The 12,433-nt window shown below is 37.5% G+C and overlaps 2 protein-coding genes across 2 annotated transcripts in view; both read right to left on the bottom strand.

The window, feature by feature from the left end:
- Positions 1-2,446: 2,446 nt before the first annotated feature.
- LOC136259158 (uncharacterized) lies at positions 2,447-12,318 on the bottom strand. Its single transcript, XM_066052598.1, has 3 exons — positions 12,217-12,318; positions 2,699-6,025; positions 2,447-2,650 (listed from the first exon to the last, which is right to left on the bottom strand). The coding sequence occupies exons 2-3, from the start codon at positions 6,019-6,021 to the stop codon at positions 2,572-2,574; spliced, it is 3,402 nt and encodes a 1,133-aa protein (XP_065908670.1). The 5' UTR covers positions 6,022-6,025; positions 12,217-12,318; the 3' UTR covers positions 2,447-2,571.
- Positions 6,634-12,433, bottom strand: part of LOC136259160 (uncharacterized) — a 66,408-nt gene continuing 60,608 nt past the window's right edge. The window contains exon 8 of the mRNA XM_066052600.1: positions 6,634-6,643. The gene's annotated coding sequence lies outside the window, so the exon portion shown is untranslated. The remainder of the gene's footprint in view (positions 6,644-12,433) is intronic.

The raw sequence follows: 12,433 nt of genomic DNA, 5'->3' as shown, positions 1-12,433 counted from the left end.
TGACAGGAAGAAAGAAAACGCAATTTTCGCACCTCCGTAGCTCTGTGCTTCCTTGATGAAACCAGACGATTTTTGCTGTGGACATGCCCTCCAACTGCAGCACTCTACATTCCAAATTTGAGCGAAATCGCTTCGCGCGTTCCCGAGATATGCGACTTCAAAAATTGGCTCAGTTTCTTCGTTTTTTTTTTCTTCTTCTTATTTTTCTTTTTCTTGTCGCACTCTCCACAAGCACTTCCTGACCTACGATGTTCACATTGACCATTGACCTACTTAGGTAACATATAGTACCCATCTCTGGTCTTCTTCCTGTTGTGATCAAACTGACAATATTGATTAGGACACAATGAAGTAGTCGCTTTTCCATTGACAACACCAAACCAGTAACCTCTTTTGATCTTATTGTAGTCTTCATAGCAATTCACATGATGTTGATAACAATCACACTTCTGTACCCTGTATGTATATCCAGGGTGTTGGTGACACGGCACTAATCCAACTACAAGAGTGACCTGTATGGGATTGTGGCATATAGAAGCTCTGATATGATGTTAAACTGAGAGTAACATTTGTATTGTTGTTAATCCTGTCTCCTACCAATGTCACACTCAGGGGAGAAATGTTGTCTATTTCTATTTGAGCAGTAGTCACAGACCAATTGGCAGAGCAGTCAACACACTGTACGTGATATTCACTTACTACTGAAGGTTTTTCAAAATAATCTAAAACAAGACCCTCAAAAGCCACTGGTTTACCAAGAAATTTATTGTTGATAAAATAGGAATTGTTATTAGGTTGAGCATTGTTGTTCTCGATTGGTTTAATGCTATCACCATACAACTTCAGTTGATGTGGTGAAGTAACAATAGGGAATTGAGTGATATTTAACCAAGTGTAATTGTAGTCAGTAGGGATATGGGTGAGTGTGCCATTGATGATTTGCCAGTAGTCAAAATAATACGGTATATTCATTACAGAAGAAGTATAACTGGAATTTACATCCACATTGCAGTGTTTAGAAACACTGAAATAAACAGAACTGCCACCATATCCAGCAACATTGTTTACAAATGACACTTTTGCTAACGTAAAGTTGACATCACAGCCACTACAGTGAAATACTACATCATCATCAGCACAGCCAACACCCAGGTCAACAAATATTGCTCCCCCATATAATGCAGCAGAGTTGTTAACAAACTGGGAAGTTGATCCATGCATCCATAGCTCACTTCCTTCATCAAGATACAGGGCTGCTCCATTATCAGCAGCATTATGGCTAAATAATATTTGCTCTTGTAAATCAACCTGACATTATGGTACAAACAAGCATCCACCAATATTATCAGTGAAGTTTGAATCCTAGGCCTGTAAAGCTACATCTACATCATATTAATTTTAGAACAATCGACATCAATGTATATGATGGTATCATCGGCCATGTTATGGTGGAATGTGCTGTTTCAAATTACGACCCAAATATTTTTAAAACAATTTGACGTGAGGATTCCAGATACATCAGTATCATCGCACCACGGATAGATTGGTTGTCAATGAATGTGCATTCTATAAACACTACACTGCCACATGCATACTGCACTGAATATATACCATTCCACCTTTAGCATCAGAAAACACGTTAATTTAGACTCCAGGTGCGCACAAGTCATATTTACAGTACACAGATGTACTGACAAAATTCCAGAGACCTCCTGGCTATCTTTATCAAGTGTATCTGCTGTAGTCTTAAAAACAATGTTATTACCACATTCGTTAAAGTATAGGTGCACACATCTTTAGCGCTTAATTCCTGTTCATTTATTCTGACAATGCATATGGAGTTACCAGAATTATTGTTAAAATTAAAAGTTATTACTAAAAGATGAGTTGCTGATAAATATTGCTGCACTCCATTCTGATACACACTGTACAGATAGCACAGTGCCATTAAACACTGAAGAAACAACTGATAAAGTCTTATCATTAACATTCTTATTCCTATTCAAACCGGTTGCTACAGTAACTACTCCATTGTTAGAATCAACAGTTACATGACATTGTGTTGTTATACACAAAACTTCAGTTAACGTGATTGTTTTCTTTTGTCTCTCAAGTACTATTCTTAGCAGTTTATGGTTATTAGATTGGCACTTTTAAGATTTGTAGCCCTGACAGTGACTATGCCATGTGACACAACACACTTTGAATTTTTCCTTCTGTGTTGCAAATAATAAATGCCGTGCCGTGCCATGCATTACTTGGTATCAAACATAGCTAACATCCAAATGTTCTGGGAAATATAAATTTACCTTGCCTCATCATAATGAGGATGTTACTACTGTGTGTACCTAATTTACACTACCACGCAGCACCACTCTTAAATCTCTTGCATTTTACTATTTGTAATATATTTGTGTGATAAATAACTTCTTGTGGTTTCCTTGACTTGGAGAAAAATTTCAAAACTTTCATTCATGACATTATGGCAAACAAAACATACAGGTATCCAGTAAATTTGTGCAAAATTAATGACGTCAAACAAACAGTAGGTATATATCTCATCAGTGCTATTCAGTTGTTGACCTCAGCTGAAACTTCAAGAAGAGGTTCCTGAATCTGATGATAAGGGTTTCTATCATTTTGGACATTTCTAAGGTGACACAATTAAACATCACACTTTATCATATGTATGCCTTACCTCATTGCATTCTGATCATCATCCTCATCACTTTCTTCATTAATGGCAACATAATGATGCCTCCTCCTCCTCCTGAGAGATTTGATTTTTTTAATGATACCAGCAGCACACAACACAACTAGTGGAAGAATAACTAGTACTAGTACCAAATCAGTTGTAACAGATGGTGGCAGATCAAATGTATTAATGTTGACGATAAGTACAATCAATACAAGAATTATCCCATCAAAAAGATTTAAGAATTTATTTTTGTATGGCTGTAACCATATGTGGATAGCAGCAATAATAACACAAGTTGTTTGTAGCAACATACTGTAATAATCGCTCTCGTCAGTGCCAAGCACCATCATCTGTACCATGATCACCTGACGACATATCATATAATAACAAGCAAACCAGCGATATTTATCCTTGTAACATCCTTTAAACTGATCTAGAATTGGCTTAAGTTTGACTAGATTAACCTTTCTGTTAAGTAATTTCTCAACCAACAGAAGCATTGGTACACCAATCACTACAACTACTTCACAGAACAATGCCACAATGCCATAAAGCATATGTCTACCACGAAAATACTCTATGTTAGGGGATGAATTCGTGTACACCTCTTTAATACCGGTATAAGTTAACGGCCTCAGTGTCTGTAGCAAAGTGGATGACAATGATGTATATACTAGCAGCAGAAGTAGGCACAAAATGCGAATGATGCAACGTCTAATAAATGCAGACACTTTTCGGGAAAATCTTGTAACTAACACCAAAGCTAATAATAAAGTCAAAACTGCACCAGCATGAAATGAGTGGATGAAGAGTTGGTCAATGGTAGTCATTCCTTTTGCTAAACAGAACTGCCGTAGAACTTGAGGAGTTAATTGTACAAAACCAGATTGTATATTTACAAACTGAATGGCATACGTAGAAATGTAAGGGTTGTAATTCAACAAGATGTCTGTTAAACTGTAATAGTATACTATTCCATATAAGTATCCTAATGATAATTGAAAGTTGAAATACATCAAGATAAACACGCCAACCACAACTGCTATCCAATACAAACAGGTCAACACTACCACTAACACTGTCATTCCAGTACTACAATAGTCTATACTGATACAGTCAGAAGAGTCATATGCTAGAGTATATCCTGGACTACACTCTCCACAAGCAGTGCCAGTTCTGTGATGCTCACATTGATCATCGACAGTATCTGGTAGTTCACAATACCCATCTCTAGTCTTCCTACGATTAGCAAACGTGCAATACTGACTAGGACACAATGTTGTGGTTACTATTCCATTGACAACACCAAACCAGTAACCCCTTTTGATTTCATTGTAGCCTTCATAACACTCCACCATATCATGATGGTAACAAACACATCCCTTAGATGTGTCACTGTAGTAATACCCGGGGTGAACAGGACATGGTACTAGCTCAACTATGAGTATTACATCTATTAAGTTATAAATGCTGTTGACCGAAGAACGTAAATTAAGTATTACATTGAAATTGTTTACAACCTCTTCTCCAACTAAGATCACATTTAATGGAGAGACATTGTCAACTGAAAGGAATGTGTTGAGTAATGACCAGTTACTAGAGCAGTAAATACAGGTCAAACGAAATCGTGTAACTTCAGCCGGCTTATCAAAATAATCCAGAACAATGCCATGAAATGTCACAGGTCTACCAAAAAATTTGTTACCAACAAAATAAGTGTTATTACTGATCAGCTGAATGTCATCACCATACAACTTCAGTTGATGTGGTGAAGTAACAACAGGGAATTGAGTGACATTTAACCAAGTGTAATTGTAGTCAGTAGGAACATGTGTAAGTGTACCATTGATGATCTGTGAGTAGTTAAACTGATAAGGTACATGCATTATGGAGCTTGTGTCACTGGAGTTAACAATTAAGTTACAGTATTTGAATACACTGAAATAAATAGCATTAGGACCATCTTCAGCAATGTTGTTTACAAAGGACACCTCTGCTTCAGCATCAGAAGAAAATGAAAATATGGAATAATTTTGAAGGCAGTCATGGCTCAGTTCAACAAATATAGCTCCTCCTTCTGACACAGCAGAATTATTGACAAACAGAAGGTTTGCTCCATCATCAATCATAGCAGTGCTCAACATATCAAGGTACAAGGCTGGTCCACTGTTAGCAGTGTTGTTTACAAAGAGAATATCCCCAGATAACACCAAGTTACATTTTGTTAAGAACAAAGATACACCAAAATTGTTCGAAAAGTTAGATCCTTTCAAATAAACTTTCACAGACAGTGCGGGTACTCTATGCCCATCAACATAAACATTGCTATGATCTGCTAAATTGTTATCAAATGTACAGCCAGTGATTGTTGTATTATAAAGTGTTGCGTATTCTCCACTCGCATATTTAAAATCAAAGTAAATGACTGAACCAAGTACAGATGTGTTATTAGTAAACTTGCTATCATTGATAGAAATGTTAGCAGCATTACTCGCAATATATACTGCACTTCCTTCATCATACTTGCACACATTAGAATCTACAATTACATGGACCATGTCTATCTTTGTGACATCACATTGAAGTCGAGATGAAAAAACTCCTGAAACACTGTCAAGGGAAGCACGAAAATCTTTATAAACTGCATTGTTGGATATGCTTACATTTTTCAAAGTAAGTGAACAAAGAATACCAGTTGATACTATATCGACTACAGAGTAATAAGAAATTTGGTTTCCAGAAATAATTGTATCACTTATGACGATGTCTATATTGTATCCAGTCCCACCGCCTACACTCAACGAACTATTATTGTTTGATAAAAAGTTGCATTTTTCAACTATTACATATCCTAGAATGTTTTGTAAGGTAACAGCTCGTATCTGAGAATTTTGAAAGGTACAGCTTAATAGTGATACGTTGGCATTGTTATGAATTGTCAGTCCTGCAGGAACTGTCCCAGGAATACCACATCTGTCCCATGTGATCCCTTCAATCAACATGTTATCACATGAATCACAGTACACACTGCCATTATTGTTACACAAGATGGACGCACCATTACCAGCTATTGTGATGTTGTTTAGATTACTGGATCCCAACTCAACAGCATCATCTAATGATATTGATTCTGATGTAATATTGATGACGGTGTTGTTGGTTATATTAGTCAAAGCAGTTGACAATGAAGAACAGTCACATTCTCCATCAACACAACATGTAGTATTATCACTACCACCATTAGTGTTGATAGTGATCACTTTACTATGAACATGTTGACTGGTGATAATCAGTGTTATCAAACACATCCACAATAGCATCATCGTGCTGTAATGTACATGTATGGATGACAAAAGCGTATATGCACATGAAATGATATTTTTTAGTGAACAAAAGTTATTAGGCTTGTGCCAATTATGATATTCGTTCACTAGGGATTCGTACACCAAGGATTAGATACATATGCTAACAGAGCCATCAATATACAATACTTTGAGCACAACTGAACATACGTAGTTGGAGTATATAATAGGAGAAATTTTTAGAGAATTACTCAAAGAAAATTTCAATAGCACAATAGGTTCTAGACTTGCACTAATATTATGCTGGCAAGCATCACTAATTATGCAAGCATAATAGAAACCATTTTCAAGATTATAAACATGTCCCTACTTTATTAGAGTGACTGACTGTTCTATCATCGTAATGTGTAGAAATCAATAAAGACGCAGTAAAGTTTATCATTAGTCTGGAAATACTCTAATAAAACAGTCAGCTCTTGAGCATACCGTATAGCTGGTTATTTTCGAATCTGAAATTTTCATAGGAACGGTAAAATCTGAATTTCAATTTAACTTTGAAAGTATGCATATTTCGAAGTACAGGTTGATTTCAAGCAAATAGAAATTCATGTCACAAATTATAAAAATACGTAGAGTCTACTACGTGTGCTCGCCTTACTGACGGAATCGAGGATGGTATAATCTCCACTTTTGCACACTGGAAAGAAGACTGAGTTATAAGTGGAGTAGGCAGGGGCGGAGCAGCAATTTTTGAAGTGGTCAGGTTATGATGTGCATGGAGCATTCTGATGTGTGCGGCACACACTTGAATAATTTGTACTTACTTCTCACATTTTTATTTTCCACTACAAAGTGTCTGACATAAAGATGGATGACAACAGTTTACTGGATGACCTATACACTAGTCCCAAATACCCTAGAAACTCCCAACACATTTGGCTGTAACCTTCAAGGAAAGGATATTGGGAATAGCTTCTAGCAAGACCGCCCACTACATTCAATGTAGTTGGTTGGTGAGAAATACTTGTAAGGTAAACCAGGTAGTTGCTCAGTTGAAAAATTCATAGACTGTTGCCAAGTGCAATCATTACCAACTATTTAATACTTGAAAACGAAAGACTGCTCTATTAGAGAGTTTTAAAATGGCTTTGTAACATATTACAAACAGTTGTACTGAGAGCTAATTGATGTGTACAGGATCAACCAGTAGCTTATATATCTAACTAATGAAATCCATACAAGTGTATCATATAGTTATAAGTGTCAAATACCTAGTCTGGACTGTGTCGCCACTAGCTATTATCAAGATTCATAGTTGCAATGAATTCATTACTCCATACAGTACTGCTAATAATACTCTAAACATCAAAGCCTACAATTATTCTTTGAAGGATTGCTGTGTGATGTAACAAAAATGAATATAAAATGGGTGACTGCTTTATTAGAGTACCTCAAAATATTTGTGCTCTTATCAGCAACAGTTATATACTTAGAATCACTTTATTTGTTTTGACGTATTGATTGGTTAGATGGCTGTTTATCTAGCTAATAAAATCCCAACTATATTCACACCACTACGTCTGACATGCAATTCATTACTAAAGGAAGTTTATTAGTCCCTATGGTGTATATACGTAGTGCTGTGCTAAGCATTTCTGCTTAACAGTATTCTTGAAATGCTCTGTATATATACATAGTACCAAAATCCATGATGACTGTATTCATTGACTCTAATAGAGCATTCACCAAATTCACAAAATTGTTGTTATGATATAAAGCTCGTTACTAAGATATAATCGTTTTAAAAGAACTTAGAATACAAGGCCGACACGAACGACTTAACAAGAGATATAGTAAGTCCCATAATGGCAGCAGTGACTTTATTACAAATGACTAGCTATTGTTCATGGACTTAAACATGCAGGTACAGTGCATTACACTGATTACAGTTCATGCTATGTTCACTTAGCTGTTATAACTTGAAGTATGCACCCGAATAGTGATGGTGAAATCTCTTAGCCTAGTTATACAAGAGACCCAATTAAAAACTGGTCAGTTTGAAACATGACCGACTGGACCGGTTGCGCCTCCCCTGGGAGTAGGTAGCAGCCACTGGCAAGGCAATCGTTGAGTATAGCAACAGACGGAATGGATTCCCAACAATGGCCATCTATTAACTGGCTATCGATGCCTCAGTAGTGATACTGTTCAACTGTTATTAATAATAATAATTAGATCGATTTCTCTTTTTACATTGGTAATGATAGGACAATGTTATGAATCAGCTGTCATCTACATAACTCTAGACGGTATGGTGGTATTTTCTAAACTTGTTTCATACAGTAATGGTATCATTAAAATACAATGCATACCAGTATATCATCCATAGGAATGCATCGATTTTGCCAGCAAAATTTTTGCATAAAATGAGTGGGTAAAAGTGATGAGCAAAACGCTGCCATAAAACTACAATTTTTATGACATGAACATAATAATTACAAGATATGGTAATGGAACAGACACACGTGATACAATACATAATTGCAGGAAGAGCAAGTGGCAATTGAGATACTTTATAGAACAGTCACTTTAAGGTGACATTGTAGCTTTGCGTGGTCAATTGACAAAGATAAATTCTTGAGCAAAATATGGAGCATAATGGGAGAAATATAAAAGAATTGCTGGAAAGATAAACAGGTCCGAAATATATTTTTTCCATATAAAGAAGTTTTTACATGGAACGGGCATAATTTGGCTTAATCACAGAACACTGTAATTTTCGCAAACTAACCTGTAGAACTAATTCACAGTGCTTTTGTTTCATTGTAACACTAAAGTAGTGAAACTGTCAAGACATCGAAATAGCTCAGAGCGTTCCCTTCCAAATATCCTCCATTTAATTTGCCATAGAAAAAGTAAGTGTTTTTCAACCTTAAAATGACGTGCTTAGATTTCCTTCTGCTATAGCTCATCTTAATCGCTATTCACTACTCTTTCCAAATCTGGTTCGGAATCTGAGGTATCTATCACGTGTCGCGGGTTAATTATTACGCCTTTTATTGCATGCCCCCGAAATGCCCAATACAAAATGTATGGAGAAATTTGCTACACCCGGTTGGTTTAGGTCATTTTGACGTACCTAAATTTCCGTAAATTGGACTTCTTTTGGTATCATTGTACTCACAGAGAGTTGCTCTACACGTATCAAATTCGGAAAGTTACTAAACAGACTCGAGGTAAGCGGTGCATGATAATTAATTTAAACTTTTAATGGTTTTTCAATCGAAATGTATTGGACATGCTTGTTCCAGCTGGCATTTTTGCTATGGACAAAAGTATAGCAAATGTCTGTAAACCTCTTGATATGCATAATCATCCAGTTCTTATTCATATTAACCACCGTTCCACTATTGTGACCGAATCTAACCAGTCTTATTGCCCTTGACAACAGGTTTGATTTGTCACCGTGAACAAAAGGCTGCACTATCAAAATTTTAGTGGTCTGCTTTTGTTAGATACTTTTCCCAACCATTGTGGCAAGCTGTGTGAGTGGTTTTGGGGGCTCTGGATAACATAGTGATGGCTATATGTGGCTGTACAACTCCATAGTGTGAAGCCTTGTGCTGTAGATTTCCTTTCATTCTAGCCAGTTTTGAATGACCCATAATTTATCCCTGCATGTTCCTCTTTCCTTTTAAAACAGCCTCTCACTCTTCCCTCAACCCACCACCCCTATTGGAGCTCACCTAATACATTGACCTAAAGTTGCATAGTGATGGCCACATTGACCACTATATACATACGTTGATATGAACAAAAACCTGAAAACCCCATCATAAAAGAAAGCATTGAGATAGAACCACTTGACCTTGTAACATTTACTTTTTTTTTTAATTGTCACCATGGGAAGTAGTCCAAAGATAACAAAATAATAAGTGAAGCTATTATCTACAGGGTGGTCTCTATGAGTAGTAACTAGTAAAACTATATTCCACTCCATATTCCACTCCCCAGTTATGCAAGGAATAAACACAACAGTTTAGGGATATCCATAGACAAAACAATAATTGTTATGATTCAATTTGCTATAGACCATATATAGAAGACCATGAGATTACCAGTCAAACTTGTGGGCTACCACAAGACATGTGATTTTTCATGATGTAATGGTCACATGTTATGTGGTTATGTAGGTATGTTATGCATGTGTTACCCTGAACTGATCATGGGTCAACTTAGGGGGCATCTCCAAACTGATTTTGGTATGCTTAACGTCATAGTGACGCTAACGTCACGCTAACGTCAGACCCCCCTCCCCCCCTTAGCGTCACACTATAAAAACAATGCATTGGCAATAGAAGCACAAAACATTATATTCCTTAACCTGAAAACATAGTCTACAAACAGTACTGCGGAGATGCCCCCTTAAACAACTATTCATTATGGCATTCTCCATTTGTCACACTTTAATTTTCACATCACAAATAGCTATAGCGGCTGTGGGGTAGAAGATTCTTGTATCAATAAATCATTTTTTGATGATAAAACTCTCGTTCACAGATATTCCTGATCATCCTTTACATTGGCTCTCTATAATATGTTAGCTAGATATGAAAATCAAACATTGCCGGATGCTGTATTTATAGCAAGCCAAGCCAGACCTCCCAATTCCTATTGTTTTATTACAGGCAAGCTCCTCACAGGGGCTCGGTCAAATACCAATCTTTTAAACACAGGCTTTAAATCTGACAAATTCTCAAGGGAGTTAGGGCTGTAGTAAATCAAACTCCGCATTTTAAATAGTTTTTTTTGTGTGTGAGTGTTTAGTGGATAGCTAGAGTGGTAAAATTATAGGAGGCACAAGAAACCATGCAATGAATGGAACAACTTTGCTCTAGACCTGCCTAGCTCAACAGAAAGGATAGAACATGTATTGCTGATGTCTATACATTCAACTAACAAACTCTGACAAATCATTAGCTACAATGCTTAAATCCTAGGATTTTACCATCTGGTAGCTTTTCTCAAAGTTCATAATAATCTGTATTGAGTTCAAACCTGTAAGCAGTGTCTCTACCATTAACTTTTTTATGCATTCTGTACCCTATCTACTGGGAACCTCATGATGTTCAGTGCTTTAGGCCAGGCAAAGTTGATTGTTAGTTTCCTGTTTCAAGATTTTCAAAATATCACGCGGGCGGGAGGTCATTATTCATTATGGCTAAAACTTTGAAGAAAACACTAAATTAAACCCACTATTACAATAATGCGCCTATCAATGTAATGCCCGACCACCACTGATACGGGCTGAGGGCGGGGAAAGGTCGGGGATGGTGGGGGAATTGATCGCTAAATTTCCCCGACATAGTGGGGATTTGTCTTCGCTAAAGAAATTCACTCAGACAGCAAAGATGTGTGCTTTCAGTTTAGGAAAGAGAATTGGGTGCTAGCTATTACGTTTATACTAGAATACACTCGAACTAACTCATCACTAGACCAACGCTACACGACCGTACAAATCCCCACCTAGCCCCAGTATTCCCGGGGTCTGCAGGTCGAGACTTGGTCGGGGTTTGTATCGCCAGTACTCCCCCAGTAGGTGGGGAATTGTAATTTTCAGAAATGCAAATCCCCCACCTTCCCCCACCTCAGCCCGTATTAGTGGTAGTCGGGGGTTACATTGATAGGTGCATAATGAAATTATAGTGAAAATCCATGCAGTGGAAATAACCATATAATGAAAATTTTGTGGCATTTCTATTAAACCATGCGGGCGGAAACGGGAAACTAACAATCAACTTTGCCTGGCCTTATACGAACACTTAGTTCTGTCTCACTTTTCAGTGTTTCAGGCTCGGTCTCAGGGTTAGCAAAAAGTCATAGGGCAATGAGTAGCTATGTGCAGGAGCCCCATCAGAATTAATTGTGAGCTTAGCAATATGCACAAGAGTCAATGATTGGGTGTCACAAGGTCTGCGCTAGTCTCGCGTGGCCAGACCGCTATTTCTCCGTCACGGTGCTTATCGATTAGAGATTATAAGCGCCTACTGGGAAAACTATTTCGCAGTAGGCGCTTATAATCTCTAATCGATAAGCGCCGTGACGGAGAAATAGCGGTCTGGCCACGCGAGACTAGGTCTGCGCCCGGCCCGCCATAAACATGTACAAATACACTAAACAACAACTAGCAATCGCGACAAACTACATAACCATCACCTTGAACTGCGGGTAATGCGATCCTCAGTAGTGGTTGATAAGTAAGTGCAGTAGTTCGATTATACACGACGCAGATTCGTTAGATCCCGTGATCAATGGCGATCAGGTGAGCTAGCCGCCCGCCCCTCCTTACTTTTTGCGAAGGGGCAGGCGGCGCCAGACTATGCAAGAGTTACGTAACGGTATGAGTTGCTGGAGCAGCTCAAGCGCAAATAAA

The sequence above is a fragment of the Dysidea avara genome, chromosome 6 (assembly GCF_963678975.1).
Source record: "Dysidea avara chromosome 6, odDysAvar1.4, whole genome shotgun sequence".
In the NCBI taxonomy this organism is placed as follows: Eukaryota; Metazoa; Porifera; class Demospongiae; order Dictyoceratida; family Dysideidae; genus Dysidea; species Dysidea avara.
Note: the sequence above shows the minus strand (reverse complement) of the source record. Positions and strands in the feature narration are given on the sequence as shown.